The sequence below is a fragment of the Harpia harpyja genome, chromosome 3 (assembly GCF_026419915.1).
Source record: "Harpia harpyja isolate bHarHar1 chromosome 3, bHarHar1 primary haplotype, whole genome shotgun sequence".
In the NCBI taxonomy this organism is placed as follows: domain Eukaryota; kingdom Metazoa; phylum Chordata; class Aves; order Accipitriformes; family Accipitridae; genus Harpia; species Harpia harpyja.
In genome coordinates this window covers 3,083,235-3,109,435 of record NC_068942.1, presented here as the reverse complement: position 1 = coordinate 3,109,435, position 26,201 = coordinate 3,083,235, and the positions used below count along the sequence as shown (strand labels likewise).

The 26,201-nt window shown below is 37.8% G+C and overlaps 1 protein-coding gene across 13 annotated transcripts in view; it reads right to left on the bottom strand.

Annotated features, from left to right (window-relative positions):
• The window catches only part of TRDN (triadin), a 242,223-nt gene that overhangs the window by 61,648 nt on the left and 154,374 nt on the right, over positions 1-26,201 (bottom strand). For 11 of the 13 annotated variants that reach the window (XM_052781181.1, XM_052781173.1, XM_052781179.1 and 8 more), the window contains 10 exons: positions 23,057-23,089; positions 22,921-22,953; positions 21,786-21,812; positions 15,216-15,263; positions 12,204-12,227; positions 9,236-9,286; positions 8,676-8,726; positions 3,421-3,471; positions 1,575-1,625; positions 937-987 (listed from right to left, as the gene is read on the bottom strand). In XM_052781181.1, the coding sequence (XP_052637141.1) occupies positions 937-987; positions 1,575-1,625; positions 3,421-3,471; positions 8,676-8,726; positions 9,236-9,286; positions 12,204-12,227; positions 15,216-15,263; positions 21,786-21,812; positions 22,921-22,953; positions 23,057-23,089 (420 nt within the window). The remainder of the gene's footprint in view (positions 1-936; positions 988-1,574; positions 1,626-3,420; positions 3,472-8,675; positions 8,727-9,235; positions 9,287-12,203; positions 12,228-15,215; positions 15,264-21,785; positions 21,813-22,920; positions 22,954-23,056; positions 23,090-26,201) is intronic. The other 2 variants (XM_052781170.1, XM_052781172.1) reach the window with 2 other exon arrangements.

The following is a 26,201-nucleotide window of genomic DNA, read 5'->3' as shown; positions in this document are numbered from 1 at the left end:
CTTTGGTAGCACTTAAGCCTTCACTTTGCTTCAGAATGATACAACTGTGAAAAGTAATAGCTGGTTTCTACTATTCTGCTATATACTACCTACATACACTATGTGAAATAGCCGCACTTAAAAACTTCCAAATGCTATCTTTAATAACTTTGTCAGAGAAAATATTGCCCCATTATTTCTAGTGATCCTTAGGGAAAATCTAAAGATAGGAAGTAATATTATTCAATTATCTGAAGTAGTTTTCCAAACTGACAGGAAGTTTTAAAGATTGACTACTCTATTCCCATGGCTCAAATGACTGTTATTAGCTAGGAAGTTATTACATATTCTTATCCATTGTAAATTATTTACACATTCAACCTGAGAGACTGCTTTCTAATGAGCAAGTGGTATTTAATCAATATGCAAATGGTGTCAAAGTAAAAATAAGTTTTGTTTGAATTTAGTTGATATGAATAAATAAAGTTGAAAGCAGTTGATTATAATTACAGTTTTATCACTGCCTAAAAATGCCTAGTATTTGAGAGGTAGTATAAATTGTAATTGATTTTTATTTGATGGCTAGTGCTGATGATTCAATGTATGAAGAGAGAGCAAAGCACAATCAAATAATGTATTACAGGAGAAAAGTAAAATGCAATATGAAATGACAAATTTAAATAGAAAGAATGAGACAAAATTAAGAAGGAAGAAAAGAAGTCCTCATAACTTTGCGGTCTATAAAGTACCACTGCTACAACTTGCTTCTATAGCCCCATATATATCTCTTATTTATCAGCCAGGTAAAAAGAATGTCCAGCAGCAAAGGATGCCATTCAAGGATATTTATGGATGGCTAATTGAAGAAGCTAGGATTTCATTTGGAAATACTTGCACAGCGGATTTCTTTTTAGACTGAATCTGATGCTAAGGCTCAGATCAACTTGGGATTGTTACCTTTTTCCTTAGTCATAGTTGAAGCCTTCATTTCTTTTCCTTTTGAGGAGTCTGGAGAAGATATCAAAGACAAAAATGGAAGGAGAAAGTTAGCAATATAAGTATACGCTGTGCCCATCAGTACTATAAGAAACGTGCATAACACCAGATCAACCAAATGTGCAAAAGAGGTAAGTGTGAAGAGCTAGGATTTCTGTTTAGTTCAATAAAGGGCTCAACTTAAGATTTGAAAGCAAACCAAAAATAATTCCCACTAAATTAGCTGACAAGTTTCTGCAGTTCAAACCATGCACTCATTCCTGCGCAGCCTATCATTTCAGCCTGTCATGTGAATTCAGTAACAGCTCTGTTATTAATTCACTCAGAATAGACCAGTGTTCCCGCTGCAATATTGGCTGTGCAGGTCAGACAGCAGTTAAAGAACAGCACAGTAAGGGTTATGATTTTATTATTTCTGAATCATGTCAGACACTGCTCCTTTCGATATATCAGATCTACTAAGTAAGAAGAAGCTAGGTTTAGTTCCTTTTTGCCAAAAGTGTGTAATTCAAAATATATCGAAACTACACTGAGATACCAGCAGACCCTTTGATGAGGACTACTGGTTATTTCCCAACCACAGAATGTTAAGACATTACCCTTTTCCTTTAAGGCTGCTGGAGGCTTCACATCTTTTCTTTTACCAGTCTCTAGAAAGAAACATTTAACATTTATCACAAGTCAGGTTAGAGAAATAAGATGACGCTTGAAAAGAAAGCAAGTCAAACAATTTGATATGTAGAGAGCAAAAAAGATGTGATAATTAAATGGATTTAACAGCACGGAAATAAAGAACAGGACAAAACAACGGGGTCATTCATTCATCCTATTAGACTTGGATATGCAAAATAATAAGCCTTCAGTATGTCATTAGTTTCTTTGCATTTTGAAGATACTGTTAAGCTGTCTCTCAAGTAGGCAATGAAGAATAATAATTTACAAAGAGAAAAGCAATTCTATAGAGCAGTTGGCATCAATGGATTTTTCTTTTGCTGAACCCAAATAAAAAATTAATCCACATTGATACAATTAAAATATTAGGAATACTGGTCTTGAAAGCCAGAGGCTGCTGATAAAGGTAAGTGGGAGTTTTCTTTATTCAGGAGTGACAAAAGGACCAGTTACTCATTCAGGGCTCCGTTATTCTTTTAATATCAAAGAGGCTATATGGGTATTGCCTGTAAACAGGATTTCACTTCCTGCATATATATAGCCTTTTAAAATCACAGGCAAGCTGGGTATAAAATAAGAGCAGTGCTCACCCTTTGAATGTACATTTGTATATTTTATGTCACAATGAACAGTCCAAGAACATCATTCTATCGTTAATTTTTCTGCGGTATATGACAAAGTATTAGAGAAGATGAGAAAAAACATTGATATTCTAGTTCTCTTTCTTGTAACTGACAAGGCAGAACCCAAGGACAAAAGAAAATCCAGAAGCTGGCTAAGCATAAAGGAAAACTATGATCTTGTTGTGGTGCCCAGGTGAGACGCATGGACTGACAACAGTGACAAAGAGGAGAGTCCTGAGCCCCAAGTGGTTTCCTGGTTACATTCCCCAGAGTTTTCACAAAGAATAATATATTCCCCCTGGAAATGCATCACTTTGCTGTATGTCCATTCAGTACTCTGCACTATGCCAGCCATAATCTGAACTGCACTGAATATCTCCAGCTTCCAGAAAAATGGGACTTTGTCACAATTAGGACCTCTGATGTGACTTTATAGCTCAGAAACAATGCACAGTTCTGATAGCATTTGCTGTTTCCCTTGAATTTTTGAGTTGTTTCAGTACTGTCCAGAAAGCCAACAGTGCCCGTGAATCCTATAATTGTTTGTATTAGTGTTCAATACACGTCACATTGCAATGAATAGCGTTGTCTCCAAATAGACACTATCAATCTGTGACCTCCGCACGCACAGCTAGCAGGCCACCCTCCTGCAACTGAAAAAATTAGAGACATATGTATCCGTGTTGCCAACAAATCAGGAAAAAACCCTGACTTATATCAGTCACCCTCCAACACCTGGATCCGTCAGTAGCCTCAACCAGTCTCATTCGCAGTCAACCACATTCTTGAGCCGTAGCCACATGGATCAGATTCAGTCTAGTTCCCTGCAGGAATGTCCCCACTATGGGATTTAGACAACTTGTTTTTGACAGACTAACATCCAAAGGTGGTATAAAAATACATTTTAGTATTTCCCCTAGGATGCAAATTCAAATCTCTGCATTTAAAAGAAGCTCAGGTAGTTACTGGGGTCCCTACTGGGGATCTATACAGCGTGAATGTTGTTGAAAACAATATCACGGATACAATCTAAACATGAACCATGATGGGTTTGGCTTTCTATGCTCATATATTCCTACTCAAGATCTGTTTCTAGCATCGAATAGCTGTTCTGATATTCAGTTCTGAATTTCTTAACTTCTTTACTTACCTTTTTCCTTTGACCCCTCTGGATTCTTGGGATTTTTTCCTTTCAGAGAATCTGTGGGGGAGATAATTAAGCTTTTGAGACTTAGAACATAAGACTGCCCTTCTATACTTAAAAGTAACAAGTATTTAAAAAATAAGACTAAAATTGCGAACATAAGTGGATGCAACCTTGACCTGTGTTTACATCCTCTCTAGTGACCACTTTATATTTTTTAAGGTGCAATAATGCTAGTAGCAAATGCAAGAGTAGGAGTTACTATAGGTCACTGTCTGGAGAGACCTTGCAGAAAGGAGAAATCGGAAAGGAGGAGGGAAAAATGCAAGTAATAACACAGGATTAGAAATTCTTAGGGCCTTATCCAAAACTTCATGAAGACAGGAAGGATTATTCTGTTTTCTCTGATGGGCTGGAGCCTAATTTTTTGCCTCAGTCCTCCAGGGATCATGCATTCAGGGTCAGCAAGCACAGGAAAAACACAGATTAAGTTGTATAAACAACTAATATTTAATTTTTTTTTTAAGCGATAACCTCTTGACATCTTAAGTGTGTGTATAAAGGAATATTAGGAGGAAATAGTTTTTTCCAAAGTGAATAAGTAATTTCATAGGCTTATGAATATATGTGGTTTGAGTGAGAGAATATCACAGCTTGCAGGATGCTGAGTAGACCCAATTACACTCCATCTGACAGGATATAGCACCTAAGCATCTAGAAAAAACATGCCATTTATTCCAAATGAAAGTTAACCAAATCTTCAGTAAACCAGATAAAGCTAAAAGAAGATCCTTTCCAAAATAAGTTTAACTCCGATCATCTTCCTGGCTGCCACGGTACCAGGAAACGATCCCACTTATCCATCTGGCTTTAAGTGTGAGTTGTAGCAGAAAAAATTCACTTCCAGGGTAGCTGAAGCTGCTGGAGAAATCACACTGCTCAGGGATAGGTACTTAAATTAGGAGCCTGGTCTTCCCAGCAGCAGGTGGGCTCCTTCAGGGAACTGAGAGAAAACTTCCAGTGTGAAGACTGAAACCCTTTGAAGGATCCTTTTTGTTGACTGTATAGGAAGCCTTGTGAGAACAGCTACCCAACTGGACCATTTTACTCTGTGTGCACATTTGTGATCTCAAAGATCAGCAGCTGCTGTTACAGCCACAAACCATGGCCTTTGGCCTTGTGGGTTCGGTGGCATGTGCCCATGAATTTTTTTTTTTTGTCATCCGTGTAGCAGGCCTTCCTGAGACTTCCTACGACTTGTAGCTCCTAAAGTAGGTTCAGCACTTTTGACTATTAAAACTTTTGGATGCAGCTGTTGGTGCAGGACACTTTCCATGGTGCGCTGACATCCCCACTCTCAGAGCCAAGGCTACTAAGATCACCAGTCCTGCTTCCCTTCCAGGGAGCAGGTTTTCATCTTCAGGGGTTTAAACAGGGCCTCACTGAAGACTTTTCAAACTTCTGCTCTCCACTGACCACTTTCCTGATGGTCCCAGAAAAGCAAAAATATAAAGCTGGCTTAAAGCTGACATTCACCTTGCTGCTTTCCTCCTGCATCCTACTCCAGGGGTGAAGCTGGGTCAGGTTAGGAAGATGGTATAGAAAGATGTAGCAGCAGCAGCATGTGAACTCTTCAAGATAAAGATCTAGTTCTCATGCAAATGACAACGACAAATATGTAGACGGCAATAGGAAGAAACGCTAACTGAACAGACCTTGCTTTTCTGTAGGTGAGTCTCACAACATAACCTTCTACTTTTAAAGAAGAAAAATGTGTGTTATGAATTAAGATAAAAAATGCTACAGGCAAGATGTTATTTCATTTTACTTTAAAGGAAGAAGCAGCATTGCATAGCAAGTGCAAATCAACACATTTGTTTCTTTAATGACAATGTACTATTATGTATATGGCAAGAAAGAAATACACACTACTGACTTATTTCCCTTACCAATCTGTGCATAAAAATAAATAGGCTTGTTATCCACACATAACTGACAAAAGAAAAGATGCAAAGATATCCCAAAACATGGCAAAAGCAAACAAGAGGGGAAAAAAGGAGCATTTGTTTGGAAAACAAATCATGGAACACAGGGTAAGAGTGAATCTACATTATCTATACAGCACAAATGCTGTCACTTTAATAACTCAGCATAGTGCAATTCTAGCGAATTTCTTAGAAAAATTCAGTGAGGAGTTATATATGATATATCATGAGCTTTTAGTTCCCCTGTTAGAGACTCTGGATGAACGAGCTTCTACTCTGATTAGCTGGGTAAGATATCTACCAAAAAACCACATGGCAGATTATACCTTAGAGTTTCATTGGCCTCACATTATTTGAATATGCTTATGTCAACAGAAAATCAGCTTTTATATTCATTATTGTAAGTAGGCTTCTTTACTCCAGGAAAAAGCTGAAAAGCTACTGATAAATTCAGAACAAGTGTTGAGATGTCCTTTATCACAAGACAATGGAAAGTATAGTCTTCCAGTGTTCTCCTTAATTACTACCAATAAAATTAGACTCTAAGATTGAAGACCTTTTATTCACCTCATAAAATAGATAAGGTAACATTGTGAGGTTGTGATCTATGGAGTATCCCAGTGATAACTCCAAATTCAGGGATTTATTTTTCCTGTCTCTGCTTTCAATAGAAACACTATGCATCGGTTTATGAAAAATAGCCTGCTTTATGATAAGGTTTTTGGTCTGGACGTCAACCTTGTTCATTCAAACTTAGCCCATCCTTCAAACAGAATGAGGTATGATGATGCCTCTTTTATTGCACAAGGTGCCAGGCAAACATTAATCATCACAAGGATTTAACACCTCATCTAAAAATGTTCCTTCATTTGGTTTTACATGAATAGTAACAAACTCCTAAGATGCATAATTAGCACATATATGCAGTCTTAAAAATCCTTACTTTCCTGCGTCCTTCAATGTATTTTTATTTGCCAGAAACATCCACTTTAAGACACAGATTGTAAGACACCAAGTTGCAGAGAGTGAAAAGAAGGCCCCGATAACCTGGTCAACCTTTACAGAGACCCACTGAGGAGACTTGAAGAGGTGATGGGGAGGGGAAGGAGCGGCATGCAAATAAGGCTTTGATTAACTTCTAAGCTACATTTTGGGCAAATATGGTGACTGAAATCGGGGGTTTATAGTGCTAAATATATATTTATGTAGCAGAGTAATCCAGAATGCAACAGGGAAAGCACATAGCCCAGAAAGGCACCAAGATTTCTAAGGGTTTCTCCCACACAGCTTTATCAGTTCTTCCTGCCGAGTCTTCGCTGCCAATATATTTTGAACTGAGCTATTCAGCTCAATAATCACCACCTGCATTTTTAGACACAGATGCTGAACTAAGTTTGATGCTTATTACGGGAAGCAGAGATGGCCACGTCAGCAAGTGCTCTCGGGATGCGAGGGGCCAGGCTCGGCCGCGCTGGACGTCGCCGTTGCTGCCGGGGCTCAGGAGCCTGGGGTGCATTTACAGCTCTATTCGGCATCAAGTTGTAGGTCGAGATCTCGCTGTTAGCAGCAGTAACGCATTGGGCATACATGGCTGTACTACATGGCGTAAAGAAAGCGATGTGGAGCTCTAGTTGATAACGCTTTGAATAGCATGTTTGAATTTTTACAGAGATTTTTGCCTTGTTTTACTAATATGTAGGAAATCTGATATAACATGGCCTGCACTCGATGTTTAAAATAAATTCCTGCCTGTCCCTTTCTAAAGGTTGGGTGGAGAAGGTCTAACCTCCTCTGTCATGTTAGAAGGACCTGTTAATAACTCAGTGATTGAAGTCGCTGACCTATTGAGCACGAGCCCAGGAGACTAAAAGCAGCGCCGTGGGAGCACTTGGCGAAGGACAGGTTACAGAAGCTTGTTCAGGGCTGGCAAACCCCTTTCCACTGGTTCTAATGAAACTCTTGCCAAAGAGGAAAAACATTTTTAGTCTCCTCTCTCCTTTTTCTTTTTTCTTTCCCCCCCCCCCCCTCCAGTAATCCTTTAAAAGTAGCAGCAGGCTGAGCGTACCTGTTCCACGCAGAGGAGGGGGGACAGAGCTGTCACTCGAGTGCCTCTTCTAATTTTTCAGTACAACCCCATCAGGGAACAACAGATTATAGGCAGTCTGTGGCGAGGGCCACCGGACCCCAGGAGAGTTTAGACAGAGTTCTGGTCCACATAATTAAGCTCATGTAAATGGGGCATGTGTATATTAGGAGTAGAATACACATAGAAGAACAATACACAAACCACAGGATTTGCAGATTATTATAATTTAATTTTAATTTGTGTATAAAGAAGTGATTAATTAGTGATTGTCCAATTAAACAAGAGTGAATGAATGAACACAGCTTCCAGGATTTTGAAAATATGTCTAGCAATAAGATTATTCCTCCTTTTGTTTTAGATTTTTTTCATCTTTCCATAGTGCTTGAACTAAACTCTTCATTCAGTTCTTTGTTTGAAATAGCATAGAATGACTACAATTTAGAATAAATATTGTCTATCTATATGGTAGATCCTTTTTATCCTGCAGATCCTAAAGAACATGCCAAATAAAACTTATCCATAACCCACTTTTCCTTTCAAATACAGCTATCTCTAGAAAGGAGGGAAGCAATAAGATGGGTAAAAAGCACCCAGCAAAATGATGGATGAAAGGAAATTCAGTTGAGCTAACCATCTACTCTGACCAAATTAAAACAAACATGGGAACTGTTTGATAAAAAATAAGAAATAAAAGAAAAAATTCAGACCAACTTTGATGTTGCAGGTGGTTGACTGGATGAAGCTATGGGTTTTTAACTATAGCTTTTACAGAGTCCAGAAAGCACATTACCCACTCATATGCTCATAAACTTTACTTTATTTCTATTATGTCCACAGATTTATGCAAGCATTCAGTTCTGACTTTGTTAACTGGCTCCTCTTATACACTTTCCATTGTTCAGAAGAGCAAGTTCTTAGGAAAGTTCTTAACTATTACTCAGAGGGGTTTTGTGATATTAATTTAATTAATTTTGAGACTTCTGAATGTTAGTTGGCTCACCATATTCTATTTATGTCCTTTTTTTCCCCTTTTCTTCATGCTATAAATCCTGCAGAATATTGTAACCAATTAAATGTTGAGTGGTTGAGATTTATAATGGGAAAGATTTATAATGATTATTTTAAAATTAGTATCTTAGTTCTACTTTGTGTAGTTTCAACAAGTTTTATATTCTATTCTGTATTCTTACCTTTATCTTTTAAAGCTGTAGGATTCTTTCCTTCCTTTTCTTTGGCATGTTCTGTAAAAATAATTTATTATTCTTCAAGCTAGATGTTAACATTTTATCACTCTAATACCTCTGGGATAATGATTGATTTAATAATTGGTGGTTTCTAACTGAGCCATGATACCAATTAAATGTGTAGTACAAAACTGTTTTTCATCACTTTTAACATGCTCACCAAGTGAAACCATGAACTTTTCTTAAGTGTGATGAAAGAACAAAGATCACTCAAAAGTTATTTCATTTTGCAGCTTGTAATAATAAACATTAACAAGTGTTCCTGAATTCTGAGTTTGGACTTCTAAGTTTTCATACAGATGCTTCATATTACCAAGGCTCTATTTGCACTTCTGATCCAGGTAATGCCAGTTAAGTTTTATCATAAATTTACTGAAATAGTATTATGCTCATAAATTCCTAACTAAACTATACTGTAAAAACAAAATGGCCAATGCATTGCAAGATTTTTTTCCTTGATGCACATAGATCTTAGGGTTTTATACAATTTTGTCTTGCCATGTTACCTTTGTCTTTTGTAGCAGCTGGAGTTTTCAATTCTTTCTCTTTTCCAGGATCTGTAAAAGAAGTAGTCACACTGATAAAGTGACAGTCAGAAACCATAACTGAGTGAAATTACGAGATCTAATCATAAGAGAGAATGAAGCATCTAGATCATATGAGAGGCTACAACTGTATATTGGAAGAAAGAGTGAAAAACTGAGTGATTGGAAGATTTGTACAAAATTCACCTGTTTCCATTCAGAGAGTTCAGTCCACAAAATGTGTTTTTTCGATTTAACTATGAAACCTATAAAATTTGCAAGCTTCAACTTAATATGGGATAAGGATAGTTTTTTAACTTCCTTAACCAGAAAGGACAAAACTGACCCTTTGCCAGTTTTGACTCATCAGAGCTGGCTGTGTCCTACTTCCCTCAGCTGGGATTGTCCACTCTTGATGAGCAAGTCCAAGGGTGTCCTTACTAAAACTGTTCTTTTCTAAGGGTCACGTGTATCATCAAATTGAGAGACCAACACAATAGTGACAATAAGAGGATGAAGAGTTCTTTTCATTCTGCCTACAGAGAAGTAGTGGAGATGGCTAGGCCACACGATCCTTGATGGATATTCTATGAGGAAGGGCAGTTAAAGGCATAAGAAATAATATGAACCAGACAGAAAACAAGAATTGTCTTTCAGACAAAATGCAAGATCATCATTCTGAACTGATGAAATCAAGGTCTCCAAAGCTTTTCCCACCAAAATTAAAAGGACAGATGAGATGGTCCCAAAACAGTCTAGTCAGAAAGAACAGACTTGGATTTTGAATTCTTGCATGTTAAGTGAGTGTTTTAACCATCTGCTACTGGTTACACTGGTTTATACACATTATCTGAGAAATACTAATTAACAGCTATTTTTCTGGGAAAAGAACCAACAAAAAAACCCCACCCAAAAAACCCAGCCAAAAAACCCCTAATGTTCTCTATCAGATATGAAGAAAAAATTCTTTCTATTGAGAAACTCAGCAGCAATTCAGTGCCAGAAGATCTTAAAGAACTCTGTTAGAAGACTCTCTTGGTTTCTACACAAAGAATAAGAGGCCAAGACTCCTAATAAGGAAGAGGTTGTGTTTAGCAGATAGATATGAAACTTGCAGTAGCTACAGTGGGTAGCTGCAGTGATAATTTTTTACTGCCTTAAGCACACACAATTCACAAATTGTCGCTTTTGTTATAAAAGCATGGAATGTGTCCGATAGTAATTTATCATGGTATCAGTAAAGCTTCTTGTTCACAATTTAGTATTCAGCTCTGTGTAAGACAAACTGAGCTCATGGGGAATCTGAATTGAAAGAATTCAGGAATAATAAAATATTATTTATGGCAGAATTAACGATCAAGTGGAAAAACTTAATTTACTGTTGACATTGAAACTCTAGTTTTGCTGGGGCTGACATCAAGAGAGAAATGTTTCATTATTTTTCTCCTACTTTGTCCTTCTAAACAGGCAATACTTCCAGACGATGTAATTATTAAAGGAGAAGACTTGGGAAAGGAATTTGTTGAACAAGGTCAAAAGTGTAATTTTATTGTAATAAAGCTGTCTCTTTCCATCCTCACTACATCTCAGACATCTGCTTCAGAACCTACCCCTGCTCTCCTGCTTCTACCTTCAGGTTTTGTACTCACCAGTTTATGATTCAGTCACTAATTTTCAAAGTAAGAAAACAATTTACTGCAGATGTCCGTGAAGCATATACAGTGGAACTAAGTATCTCTAATAGCCCTAATAAAAAGCCAACACCAATTTTTAAATATTAAGTTAATGACAGAAATCTGTGCTAACAGAAATAAAAACCAGTGAGAAGACTGAAAAACTTGTACTTCTGTGCTCATGAGTTATGAAAAATTCCCGAGAGAGATTCCATGTTTGATACAATGGTCTCTTAAAAAAAAAAAAAAAAAAAGAGTGTGGAAGAGACAGACTTTTCTCTCTTTTTTCTTTTTTTTTTTGTGATTCACTATTCAAATAAAGATTTTGTGATTAATACAAGAATATAAGTAACACAGCTAAATATTACATTATTATGCCTTTACCAAAATAAATAATTTAATTTACAATATAAACCCTTTACTTTCAGAAGCCTGCCTGTAAGAACTTAAAGTCGTTGTGCACCTCCATTATTAAGAACACAGTTACCCAAACTGTTGCAGAAGATGTTACCTCAATGATGCATTTTGAAAAAAAGAACATTAAACAATTCTGAACAGAAAGATTAAGTCATTACTGACAAAGCTTGAAGTCCCATATGATCCCCAAACAAGAAAACCTTTGAGAAGATTTGGCAGAGATAGTTGTCATCTCCAGAAGAAAAAATGCCTTTTAGGATGGCGTGGCATGTGACACAGATGCTGCTGAAGAATTTAAAACATGACCCAGAACTGACCTGGAAATAGGAAATTAAAGTGTAAATAAACACCAGCCATATTCTGTAGGACTGAACTTACTGAGGTCTGTTAGACAGTCTGCCATAACTTGGCAAAATGACAACCTGTAGCACAAAACCCATGACAAGAGCTTTGCGTTACTTGCTCTGTACTGATTTGCACTGTTAAACTCATATTGACATCAGAATACATAGCAGACCTGTAGTGAGCCTAGCAGGTGAGAAGAATTTTGCATGTAAAATAATAAATATAAAATTTATAAATAGTTTTTTTTGTGCTGGCATTGCACAAGTCTCTTCCTTTTGTAAAGGAAGAATACACAGTATTGGGATGAAACTTCTTCAGCTTAAACAGACTAGAATTTCTCAGCATATCCATTATTACTATTATCAGCTTTGTTGTATCAGTTCTAGTCCATCTAATCAACCGTAATCTGCAATTCATACTAGTAGCAGGAGCTTTCATACTTCTTTTTTTCATTTATAGATCTGACATTGCGTTATCAGTTATAGGGAGAAGCAATATGTAAAACTATAGCTTACTTCCTTGTTTCGGCTTTGGTTTATCTGAGGAAAAAGAAGAGAAGGGAAGCAAAAGAGAAAAGGGAAAAGAAAAAGGAAATATTAGAACACATGTTCACACAGGCAATTATTTTTAATACAATCAGCTAATGAAAATGTATTTCAATGTATATTGTCCCTAAGTGCTTAAATATATCTTGAAAGTGATTTTCATTCCACTGTTGCTTGACAGTGTATGTGAAAAAAGTTCATGGGTCCCACCTAGTACCTTGCAGATGTGCAACAAGAGCATAAAAAACCCCAGTCTCATATGACCTGCTTTAACTGATGGTAATTAACTCCTTCCTTAGTACTATTGGCTATCACAAGAAAAAAAATCTGCCTTTTATCATTTCTTTTAAGTATTAATTCTCAGTTGCATTAATAACAGGCAGTAACTCCCTGGCAAGCATCTGACACTTGCTCGTGTCATTTTTCAAACAAACAGGGCAAAGAATTAAAGCACTGTCTTTTTCTAGACACTTCTGGCAGTTCTCTGCCTTCTCACTCTCCTCTTAACAGTTAAAAGTGTTACATGCAACTTTCCTTTACTACTAATAAAAGATCAGTGAACTGAAATGTTACTACAACCTTTTAGCCCATTTCCAGACTGTAGGGATTTGAGGTCGAAGCTGCAATAGCATATTTGATCACCAAAACCTTCAGGTTTGAAACAATGAAGCTATGTCCTGAGTGCTAAACAAACAGAGCTGCCAACCCTCCAGGTTTTCCTGCTAGTCTCCTTATATTTAGTTTTTTTCTTAAATTGCAAATCCTAATTTTGACCCAGTCTGTACCCCTCTACTTTTTGACGTGTATCCTGAAGTACAATAGCTAGCAGAGCAAACGATTTCATTTCTCAGTCTAAAGGGCTCAAAAATCCCTGTCAGTTTAAAAACTATTTCCTGGTGCATTCATACTTTCCTGATTAAGAAAAGGAGTCCTTACTTTTCCTCAGATCTTCCAGCTACCTGGAATCGGTGAGTTAAGTACAGTTTTCTCTTCACTCAAAACATAATTCAGAGCTCCTTCCATCACCTTATATTTTACTCTTCCATGAGAAATATAAGTACATGCTAATATTCCAAAAACTTCCTGAAAGTTTTTTTGCCTCATTTGCCTTTGAGTGATCAATGTGTTGGCAGTAGCTCCATACATATAGGGTGCAGAAATGAGAAGCGGAGGCAATTGCTGTCTGAAAGTGTTTATGTTTGCTTCTGTGCGGCAGAGGAACTGAGCTGCTGCCAGTGCTTGGAAGTGGCTGCAGAAACAGTGGCGATAGACGTTACATGTTGCTTTTATTCCTCTGACTTGCAGAAACTGGCTGGCTGCTGGCCTGGGGACATAGTGCTGCTGCTGCTGCTGCCTGCTGCCATGGGAAAGAGCTTCTCTCCTTTTTGAGCCCTCTGGGTATCACAATCCATGGTTTAGAAATCCCTGCTCAATGCCAACCATGTGAAACTGGTTTGTACCGCTCAGTCTGTGCTCTTTATGGCACAGTTAAAATATTTTGCAGATAAAGCCCCATTTCATGGTGGCACAATGTAGAAAGGACAAATCTTACAGCAAACACCGCCTCATTGCCGCATGAGATAGCAAAGAGAGGGGAAGCAGTGCAGATGGCTGGGGAAGCACTTGTACGGCAATGGAAAATAGTGTGGAGATACCCAGACTAAGAATGACAGAAATCTAGGCCAAGGCCCACCTAATTATAACATTTTCCGTGACAACTAACAAGCAGCTGACAGCTGCTGCAGGGTGCCTGCACTGGCTTGAGTAATGCTGAGTAAAGCTGAAGCTGAGAAACTGAAGAAAAGAAAGGGATAATAGCTCAGCTGACCAAAGCTACGTTAGTAAATATGTCTTTAAATACCTTATTCATAAGGTTACTGGCAAGTTTGGAAAAACTCTCATATGATAAGACTGAAAATGCCAAATTCATCATCAGGGTTCTAAATGCCAATGTGAGCGTGAATAAATACAAAAATCACCTTGGCAGACAGTTAGTAACAAAACACGATAGATTAGGATGTGTATCATGTCAAGGAAGCCAGGGCTGATAAGCTTTGGGTATTTACACCAGCATTTTACTACGTTGCTCCTTACCATACTAGCCTAAAAATGTATGAATTGCTTTTAACAAGTGTACAAGAGGCAAGTATGCAGAATATAATGCTGAAAATAACAAAAATAATCAATATAAGTACATATAATGGGAAAAGGTGCATCTTTATCTAGATGCTTTAAGGCTCCAATCCTTTTTATGTTCACCATCATCATTCAGTTGCTTGAGCTTTGTTTTAGCCTGGGTGTAGACCGTCCCTTGGTGTTCCTGCTCTGGTTGCCTTGGGAAACTGTGTGTAGACTTTGTCACCTTCTGAACTATGTGCCACCAACACATGTAGTTCTTGCATCCCTTCTTCTTCTGGTGTTCCCACTCCCAGACATTCCCATTCATGCCTCATCCATACCAATCCTAGGCTTTTTGCTAAAAACCTCTACAAGTTCTGCTCTCAAAAGCTTTCAAGTTTCTCTGCAGTGGACCTCCGTGGCTCTTCATGGGGCTAATGTTTGATTTGGGGTAAGAAAGGCAGCTCAGCTGACTTAGGGAGCCTCTGCCCCTTTACCTCACTGCAAGTCACTCTCAAAGACTGAAAAGTAAAGGCTGATTGATCCCTGCCCAGGCTACAGGGGCAGAAAGCCTCTTGTGAGATCTGTGGGACACAAAGTCTCAGCACGGGACCTTTAAGCTGAAGCGGGTGGCCTTTTCACCTAAAGCTTTTTGGGAGACTTGCAGTTTTGTGGAAGTGAGACCAAGCCAGTTTCCCAGTGGAAATTCCCTGTTGCTCTGATAAACACAGCAGAGCCCTGAGATACCAGCAGAGCAATGCCTTGAAAGGCTGCTGTCATCCAGCTGTCTGAATCTGAGCTTTTTGTTTCTGTGCCATTGTCTTTTAAAAGAGATAATGCCAACATGCTTTGTATTCTTTTTACCTTGCTCTGCTGCCTTTGTTGCCTTTTCTTCCTTCTTTTCAGGTATTGCTGCAAAACAAAGATAAGGTTTAAGTAAGATTTCTAGGCGGAAGCGTTGCTCCAACAGACAAAGCTTTTCTTAAATGCTTACAGATTACTTTGAGGCAAATGATTTCAAAGATTTGTAACTATGAGATACCTTTTTTCCCCGATATATGACTATGTAAAAAGTATTTTTTACCTATCTTAAAAAGAAAAGAGGAAAAGCAAACAGGGAACTCTTTTCTTTCAGAAAAAAATAGCAGCATTGCCTTCTAGATCTCAGGTGGAACAGAGGCTAAACTGTGGTGCATATCACATAAGGGAGGAGAGAGCAAAGCAAGCAGGTCTCTACTTTGCCCAGCCATGTGAGGGTTCCCCACACAAGCATGGTTTTCTGTTTGCACCAGCAGAAACATCCACTTTGCATCCCTGGCACAGCAAAATACTTCCCCGTATTCTTAATTTTAAGCATGTAGATAGTCTCAGTGAGGAGAGTGGGCTGCAGTCAGACTGTATATTACAGACGTCTAACTTGGTCCTTGTGAATACTGCAATTTCTGCATGCAAGAGAGAAGAGTGAAGCAGACCACTCGTGCAGCAGGGCTGCTAGATCTTCGCTGATGCCAGGGGAAGAAGTTGTAACAGCCCAGGTCAGGATGGCTGGACGTAGCCAGCTGGCTATTCACAAGCTTAGCTTGTACAGTTCCTAAATTGATTTGCACAGCTTGAGAGACAAGGGACAGAGATTATTTGTTCATGCCTCCGCACTAAGGATTAGATGATCTAAGAGGAGGAGGTGCAAGAAGGCATCCCTTCAGACCTTGCTCTCTTAGGAAGCTTACATAAATATGGGTATCTTTTACAGTTTCTGACAATTTACATGGCAGGTTTGGCAATGTACAAGTTTCCCTGTAGATTACTGAATATACTTAGGACGACAGATATATTTTCTCACCTAATTGAATTATTCAGGGTTAAGTCTTGCAACTATCTAAACATATTTGTTTAGCTGTAAATGGCATTGTCAACACTTCACTTCTGTGAAACCAAGCTTTTGTAGCCATAGTTTATAACTATTATGCTGAATGAGAAGTGTTGCTTTAATTTAAAAAGGCATCCTCTCACAGTGTTTGAGACAAAAAATGTGGCATTAAGAAAATAAGCTTCACTGTCATCGCCTTGCTTAAAAGTAGTGCAAAGAATAAACAATCAGCATAAATGGCAGGATGTAAAGTGCATGGTGAAAATTAATTTACTCCTGGTAAGTATAGAAATGTCTTTGCAGCTACAGACTTATCAGCACATAACATCCCCTCAGCTTGTTATTTCAACCTGTCAAGCACAGAAATATTTTCAACACAATTTTTTATTACAGCAAATCACAGTTGTAAATTAAGAGCTTGGCTTTTAGAGCCAAGGTAATTGCTAAGGATCAGGTTCTATTATCATTATTTATGCTGAGAAATTCCGGGAATTCAAAGGACCTACGAAGTGCCTCCGGGTGTGCTCGCTGCTCTTGGAAGGATGTTCTGGTGGTCCCTTTGGGGCCAGGCTCACAGCCCAGGAGTAGGGAAGCCTTCTGAAGATGCTGGGCATGATGGCCCAAGCAAGCCAGCTCAGTTAGTAAGCAATGGCCTGTCTGCAAGTGGGCTGGAGGCCAAAAGAAGGCTGTTCTGCTCCCATCAGGAAACCTTTCCTGAGATTCAGCGAGATGTCAGGTATGGACAGATGAACTGCTTCATGTTGAGTGGGATGGACCAGCTCACAAACATCGATCCCTCCCTTGCCACTTGCTCTTGTTTATCCCAGGATGCTGTAGGGTGAGCGGGTGTTTGTGAGCAAGCTCCATCAAAATGGTGAAATACTGCACCTTGCACTCAGGTAACTTAATTTATTAAAGATAATCTCCAGTTTGCCTGAAAATCAAGTCTAGGCTGAAAGAATGGCTGACTGGATCCACAGAAAAATAATGCGAGTACTCTGTTTTGGTCCAAGTACCTAAAGTTGTATTAGTATTACTGGACATAGAGAAAGCCAAAGAGGAGCAAAGTCCCTTAATATTTATTGTAGATCACTGCTGTTAACACCCGTGTTGCTTAGGCCCAGATCAGCAGGGCTACTTAAATCAGCAATACACTAGACACTTACAGGCCTAGATGAATCTGGGCATTGAGCCCTGCCACTGAGCAAACCAATATCACAGTCCTTTTAAAAATCTTGCTGAAGTGGTCAACACCGTGAAGAATAAGCTTATTTTAATATGGAAAAAAAGATATGAAAAGCAGCACCAGAAGCCAGTCCCACATGCATTCCAAAATGTATTTTTAGCATCTAAAGCTGCAAAAGCAGCTATGATAAGAGGAAAATGAATTATTGAGAACTGTTGTTTTCTCCAAAGCATATTTATCCTTTTTAGCTAAAATTAAAGCAGTTTTGGTTTGTTTAGTTTCTGAAACCCAGAATACTGATGGAATAAAAACTAAAAGCATTTTCTGGATACTGAACTGCAGGCTAAAAGAGCAACACAGCTTTCTGAGAAGATCAGGTATTTAGAGTCATCAAATTCACGTGGCAGTGGTAGACCACGAGTGCTGTTATGATGAAGGAACCAACCGTCTTTGAGAAGCGTTGAGGCTGCTATTTAAAAATAACAGCTAATACTATTAATAGTATTCTGGCTATCAGTGCATTCAGTAATGCTACAACGCTTCTGTGAGTGAGTGTTTGTAAAGAAGAACTTGCTGAGACAGGTCAGAGCTTTAGTAACTTTTGGGAACTGCCAAGTAGCATCATCTGGAAGGACAAACAGGACATTGCATTATTCCCTTTGCTTTTTGAGAAGGGAGGCATGAGCTACTTTGGTAATGCTGAGAGGTCATTTATCATCAAGTTAATAGGTGTCAACTTAACAGTCTGTATAAATAGAAAGCCTGCACACACAGAGTTGGTGTTTGGAATAAGACTCCAAAGAAGGTTTTGTTTTGTTGCTATTGGAACAGTGACAAGTTTTTCGAGTAGCTCAAGATTTCATCAGTGGAAGCACTGAGCATTTTCAAAGTTTTTTGCCATTTCTGAGTGGCAGCCTGACCTCTCTGTAGAAAATGGTCCCATTGCAGGTGTTCCTGATTTGAAAAGCTGATCCTTTAGCCATATGACTTAAGAAACACAAATGTGTTATAATGTATTACAATTTTCTCCTCAGCAGAAGAACATCAGGCGTTAAAAAAAACCCCAAACCCTTCCCCAAGAAAACCAAACCAAACCCACTGAAAAAACCCTGCCTGAAATAATACATAATAAAGTGAACGCACACAAAGGTAAAAGTAGAAATTTGTCAGGGATCTATAATTTCAGTAAATTATAGTTTAGAAAAATAGATTAAGTAAATGGAGTCTGGACTCCCGTTTATATTTTGTCATTTCTCAGCAAAATTCTTGACAACTCGGCATAATGTAGATCAAATGGATGATTTCTATGATAATTGTTTCTCTGATTCCATCATAAGCTCTTTGGAATCAAATGAGAGAGAGCTTAGCAGATATTGTTTTGTGCTGAGAGTAGCCAGGAGAGTAATTCATCAGTCAAATATTTCTGCAGTCTCAATAGTTGTAGGCTACAATCAAGTTTGTCAGAATATTTTTATCCCAAAAGAGTCAGGTTACATAACTAGCATCAACATCAGAAATATGCATTCCAAAATGTCACTGATTTTAAAGCTGTTTTGAGATATTTGTTCGGTGTGAAGGAAAGCTGAAAGAAATCACTCTGACTGGAGACAACAAACACTTCGCTCACTGAACCCTGAGGTCAAAGGCAGGAGCTCCTCATCGTGACATCACTCATATCAAGAAATCATGAACCTAAGAAGCATCTATTACGGTTTAGGAACTCTTCTGTTAGATGGAGAAATGAAAAAATTCCCTGCTATGGTGGCATTACAGAACCTTTTGTGAGAAAATGCAACTTCATATGAGCTTGATAGTTCATCAGAAGTGCAAGCTAGTGGGAATGGCCTAGACCTTCTTTCATGTCAGCAGATTAATTTTTTTTAATTACCAGAGAAGAGAATGTCATCAAAAGCCTCACTTGTTTTCAGAACAGGACTGTTGGCCTTCCATGAATACGCTTAAAAATTTTAAAATTTGCCAACGGTTACTGAATATTGGAAACCACATTGTATCCAGAAAGCTGCTAAATCTAAATAGGTTAATAGCCCCCAAAATGGGAAACAAGTAAATAAAAAGCAGCAATAGAGAACAGACAAATACAGATCAAAAAGCAATGATTTTGTTCAGACTTCTTAGTGAAAGGTGTAGCTCTTAAACAGTACTAGAATTTTTCTGTCATCATAAAAAAATGTATTTAGAAGAAGTTAACAGCATTCCTTTGTGACTCTTAATGAGAGGCAAAAGAAACATCTGTAACATTTTAATATAAATATCATTTTTCCCCCGGAGCACAGGCTACGTTTGAGTTTCAAAATTAGCAACATAAAGTTAAATTTAGATCACTTGTTAACAAGTAATTTTTCAGAAATTAACAATTACTCCAGAGCTAACATCAGCTATTTCTGTTTAATGGGGATTGGTGACTGATTAAAACAAAGTTGTTGTTTACTTAACTACTGGAGAATAATTTCAGGTTCAACATTAGGGTGATCCTATGGTAAAATTAAGATGGCCAAGACCAATATGTTCAGTTGTGAGGCTGCTTTCTTGATAACAGAAATAACAGAATGATTCTTGTTTTATATAATAGAGACCTACAATTTCTGTTTATCCTTAATGAACTGTGAACTTCCTATAAATTTTTTTCAAGTGCCCCTTAATTCAATAGCTCACAAGGAAGAATTTACTTCCATCCTGCAAAATGCTGGAGACGTGATGAGGACCTATCACATATATAAATGTTTCCTTCTCATCTACATAAATATGAAATATGGGATTCACTAGAAAAATTTGAGGCCACTGACAGCAATAAAGCATAGAGGTAAAAGCTCTGTAGTTTCAAACCCCCTGCTAATTCTGTTTGTAAACTTTACAAGTGACTGAAACAAAATAACTTTCAATAAAAGTGTAAATATAATCACTGGGAATAACAATTTCGAAAGGTATGTGAAAACATTTCACAGTAGTGGCCAAAGAAAACTTCAAGTCTGCAGAAAGGGACTTGAATCTGCAAGAAACAACTTCTTCTTTTCAGACCCTGATGGACAGAGGCTTGGCAGAAATGGGTTCACAGAATGTTGAAATGTTGACTTCATACGCATACTACAGAGTTATAGAAGAAAATATAATGTATCAAAAAGATTTGCTCAGAGGATTCAAGCAACAGGCGAAAGCTTTGTTCAATCACCCATAGCAGCAAGACTACCTTCATTTTCAGCTTTGGCTGTCTGGAATTTGCTAAAAATGCAAAAGCTTAACTCCACATACTTTTTTTTTTCCCCCTTTAGTCTCTGTGTCTTGTCTGGTGGGAGTATAAAGAGAACAAATGCCTAAATTACTCTGGTTTCTGTTTTGCTCAATACAATTAGCTGCAGAGCAATGACAGCATTATGAATTTAGCCCATGAAGCAGGGAACTTAAAAACATCCAATAAAGGGAATAATGTATCAGCTTTGATTTCCTTACATTAATCTCTGCAGCTGCAATTCTGCAACCCTTCCTACTGCCTTGCAATTCAGCCTGACTCCTTGTCTCGGTATTTACTGGTTAATGTGAATGAGGCTTCAGAGATAAATCTAAAGTAAAAGAAGATGCTTGAATGATAGCTGGCTATTAACAACCCGGAATTCTCATTTCCCTGCCTTTGACTTGTGGTGGACAGCTCAGAGACCACAATCCACAAGTCTGAGCTGTTGATACATTCAGTCCCATTTGTTTGAAAGGGAATGTTTACAAAGCAAGGTGGTCATTGATATGAATAAACATGGACTAAGAGCAAAATGCAGTTTATAACTTGCCATTCCATTTGTGTCTAGGATACAGCTGACACCTGTGATGTTCTTGAAGGCAATTCAGAGCTAGTAACTTGCATTGCATACATGTATAAAGGTGCATATATGTAAAAAGTCAGACACTGACACAAACAATTAAATATTTGCCTAGCTCAGACTTAAGGCCTTGGTGTTTCTCACCAATCCCAGTTCCCTGTGACCTCTGGAAAGGAGCAACCTTTGAAGCCAGCTGCAGCTGGACTGGCAAAAAGAGAAATACTACTCTGTGTGTCATGTCTCTACAGAAGATTAGTTGCTTCTCCTTTCTGCCTGTCACAAAAACTTTGTGGTTTGAGTTAGGGTTAGAAATGGAATTTGATATAGTTGGAAAATTACAGTTTGTTAGTCTATGGATGACTCAGGGAAAAGACAGCTGTTTTCTAGAGGTACTTTCAGGTGCTGTGAGGAAGGAGCTGTTATAATTTAAAAGGTCTGCTTTGTTTTACATGTCACGCCTGTTAACAGTTTTGTCACGAAAGCTTTTTCATGAATAGTAGAGTTAACAACAGCATTCTTCCATTTCAATTTTAAAAACAAATAAAGTTACCCACCTTTTGACTTCAGAGTTTCCACAGATGCTGTAAAATAAAAGAAAACATTCCAGGAAACAAATTTTGCAACTACATAAAAAATTTAAGATTGACCCTAACACCTCTTCCTTTGGTCAATACACTACCTATCTATGCAGAGGAGGCATTCATTTTTTTTATGCGGAGAAAAACTGACACAAACGTATGTTGCTTGTTTGGATAGTCTCATGGCAGGTGACTAATTAACCTGCAGATTAAAAGCAATGGAAAACAAGGTCAATAGGTAAGTTATATATGGAGCTTCAATAGCTCCACTATTTTCAAGTAATGAGTGAGGGTGAGAGAAGGAGAAAAACCAGGTTGCAGAGAATAGGCACATATCAAACATAGGTGGAGGGTATGTGCTAGAAATCTCTTTCTAATAATTTGTTTATTATTCTTCATAATTGCATTAACTAAATCCAGATTAATTGAACTACCACATTTCTCTTTCTTCATTATTCACACCTTCATTCTGAAGCACTGTGACAGGTTTTTATGCTATAAAAAAGGACAGATTCATTTTTCTATAAATTGACTGTCTACTGTAGGTATTTTTTGCTCAGAATTTATATCTGAGAAAATAGAGTCATCTGATGAATGAGTCATCAAGCTTGGCTGTAGAAGGAATTTAAAATCCTTATGCTCTCCTAAATTTGGATAAACTGGAGAAGTAGATTCCAGTCAGGAATAAGAAGACCACCTAGCTACAACAATAAAATGCATGGGTGCTTGGAATAAAACCAAAATAAAACAACCTGCATTTTTCCTCCCCTCCACACTCTGAAGCTCTTATTTTGTGTTTTGTTTTCCATCCATTTAATGTAACCTCCAAGCAGGCCCCCTTCCTTGGAAAGATACACCTTTGAAAAGCTGAAATAAAAAATTCTCACCCTTGTTGTTCTTCTCAGCAACATTTGATCAGGTCTCAGTTCCAGAAGACTGAATGGCTGCACATCTGCTCCACAGCTATTCATTTGTTCAAGTAACTTTGATTAAACCGGCAAATCTTTATCTCTGGCTTCACTTTTTTTGTCCATTTACCTAATCCTGTCTCAACTTCAAACCTAACCAGATAAATGAGACTCTCAAACTTACTGTCTTTGACAGGTCTTACCATGTACTTTTACTTCTTTCTTTGCTGTTTTGGCTGTAAAAACAACGAAACAAAACTCAAATATTGACTTCTGACATGAATTGACTTAAAACATTAGAATAGTTGAAAAGTAAGGTAAAAAGGGGAGAATATTCACCAGTTTCCACCATTCTTTCTTTCTTGTGTGGTTCTGAAAAAGAAAATAAAAAAAATCAAGTACTTTTCTCTGCTTGTAATGTTTTGTTTAGTTTCCCTGGACAGTCATTTTCACGTTACTAGCAGGGGTTGGATGTGGCACATTCCTTTGGACTCTCAGTTCAGGTGAGCCCATCCCTACTTTCCTGCATGTCAAAATAAAACCTTTAGAATTGTCATCACTCTCTTCAGCGGCTTTCACACTGCGCAAACCAGGGTCAGGTTAGCTGCTAATAATGGACACCAAAGGATTTAACTCTTATAATAAGGTGCTAAAAGGAAACTCTAAAAAGAGTGTAGGTTAAAATATCTGCAGTTTTACTTCAGGGTGGTGTGAGGCAGCTGTATGTGCCTCAGGGCACGTGTGATGGGGTCCTTGCCTTCCTTCACCCAAGGGACTGGGGAAGGGGAGGGGGTCCTGGCCTCTTTCATAGGAACCCACAGCGTGGGGACAGTCATGGCTCACGGGAGCTCATCCCCAAAACCGGCTCTGGAACCTGAAGCCGAAAAGCTTCATCTGCCTAAACTCTGTAGCCTCTGGCAGCCCGTGACTGGGATTTACACATTTTTAATGGTAGTTTCTGTAGCAGCTCTTTCCATCTTGCCAGGACGTGCTTCGTCGCTCATCGCTTACGGGTATCTGATGACTATATGCTTCTTATAGGATATATTTGTATTAATGCTGTGGTATACAGTTGAGGAATATTAATGTTTAAACAGTTTCCACTCTAGAATCAAGATAGACGGTTCCATGTTCAAAGTGATTCTGAACGTTGTACCCTCACTAAAAGCAAGCCTGTTCTTAAATTTGAGCTATCCTTGAACTGAATAAGCAAAAAGGAACAAGAACTGCCAATAGAAAATGAAATATGTTGATCAATAACATTAATATGAGTAATATTCACATTAAATATTAATTCATAATCAATATTAATACTGAATGCACAGTGGACATCTAAAAGATATATACTCCACACACAGCTAGGAAAATAATTGATGTTAGAAAGGGCAGATTGCTCTGAAATATGAAAAGAACCCCTCAACTGCTAAGTTTTAAACAAAATATGTCATTTCTCCATACTCACACTCCCAGTAAGTTTGTATTGAGCAACACATGTAGTTCTATCTGAAGTAAAATATTCATTTTTGTTTGAGTTTTTAAATCTATCATCTGAGGAGCCAGTTTATATATATTTTAAAGAAAAATGTAGTTTCTAAAATAAAGTTTTGCTCTGAGTTCTGAAAAAAAAATTTAAAAAAATTGGATTTTTATTTTTCTGTTTTCACCAAAAATATTGATGGAATTTCATCACCATTTCATAAGCAATATCTTTCAGCCAAAATGTACATGTTAAAGCAACAAGACTAGTTAACTGAAATCAGGGACCTAGCTTTAATATGGTTATATAAAGCACATTTTAATGTATTTATTATATAACTTATACATATTTAAAATATCATAGGTGCTTTATAGTCACATTGTATATGAGAGGCGAGATTCAGTGGAAATGGTCATGGAGCAGGTCGATGTGGTCAAAGCAATGAGCCAGGGATATGATTTTCCCAGCAATATGGAAAAGTGATGGAGCTAGAGAGCGAGTTGGCATTGGATAGTTTATTGCCTGAATAAATGTTATATTTTCTTGATGGCATCCTACCTTGGGTGGCAACCCTAGTATAGGTCAAGGAGGAGGATTATAGCAAAAAGCACAAGGACAGAAGTTTGGGGCTCTGGCTCACTCAATGAGCTTAATCATAACAACAGCTGCAGCTTTGGTTTTGTGTAGCCCAAGTGCTTTTCAGAGTATCCAATTTCATCTAGATATTTTAGGACTCATTCTGTGAAATGAGAATTTTGATTGGTTTCTTGGGGTTTTCTGTTTTGCTATTGCTCAGGACAGCTTCCTGGAAACTGAAGGAAATGTAATTATGACTTTAGTGGTTCTGAGGCAATTATTTTCCCCTCTCATTCTGAGATCTGTCAGCTCTCATGAGATCAGGGAACAGTATGACATTAACAACACTCAGCAAGTGTTTTTGCAAAGTATAAAATTTTCCATTTATTTAGCTTTATTTCCTGGTTTTTGAAACTGCAAACATTAAGGAAGTTCTATAGATCTTTCCAGAAGCATATGAAATAAGATCCTTTACCGTGGGAAAAGTTAAAAAAAATGAATAACATGGAATTTGACATCAAGTATTTCTGGGGAAATCTGATGTGATATGAAATTTCAGGTGATTCCTGCTCTGATATTTTAATGGAATGAACTGAAACCTTTCATTACATGAGCCATAAACTTCAGGGAAGTTCACACCTAGATCTTTTCTTTCTGCTACAAGTTATCGTTGCTTGATCTCAATGTCTTTTTCTTTCCCTATTTTTTTTTTTTTTACTAACAAGTAGTTAGTATGACACATAAAAGGATATTGCCAACTGTAGCGACATGAGGCATTTGCCTTGACATTTGTCATTCTTTTTATATTTAACCATTTTTGTATGTATGTGAGACTGTACAGTATGTTTTTATTCAGGAAACTTTTGCTGGTAATGTATTATTTTCTACAATACATGGAATTGAGATTTGATTTAGTTTGACATTTCACCATCTTTATAAGCTTTGATGCTTTGAACAAATGGCTTTTCTTTTTTATGAATATTGGCAAAGTTATGTATAACATGCCCATAAAACCACATAAATGTATTTTTTGTTTCATCACAAGTGACATACTCCTAGACACTGCTGGAGCAGGTGAGAGACAAAAGAGAACCTGAACCTGCCTCTGCAGGTCTTCCCTACTACACAAACTGTGCTGAAAAGAATCTAGGCTGGCACTAGATCTAGGTTTGCTGTGGTGCACTTTAATCTTTACTACCAGGAGGGACAGTCACAAGCTGTGACCCTCAGCCATCTGCCAGGAGAGAACGATTGATAACCCATCCTGATTTGTCTAGCTATGTGTGCACATGTACTTGTGTGTGTGCACATATACTTGTGTGTGTGCACGTGTGTTATCTCCTAATTCAGACAAAGCATTCGTGTCCAGGAAGTGTTCAGAAAAATAAAAATTGTATCTGGAATCACACAGATTGGGAAAAGTTTAAATAA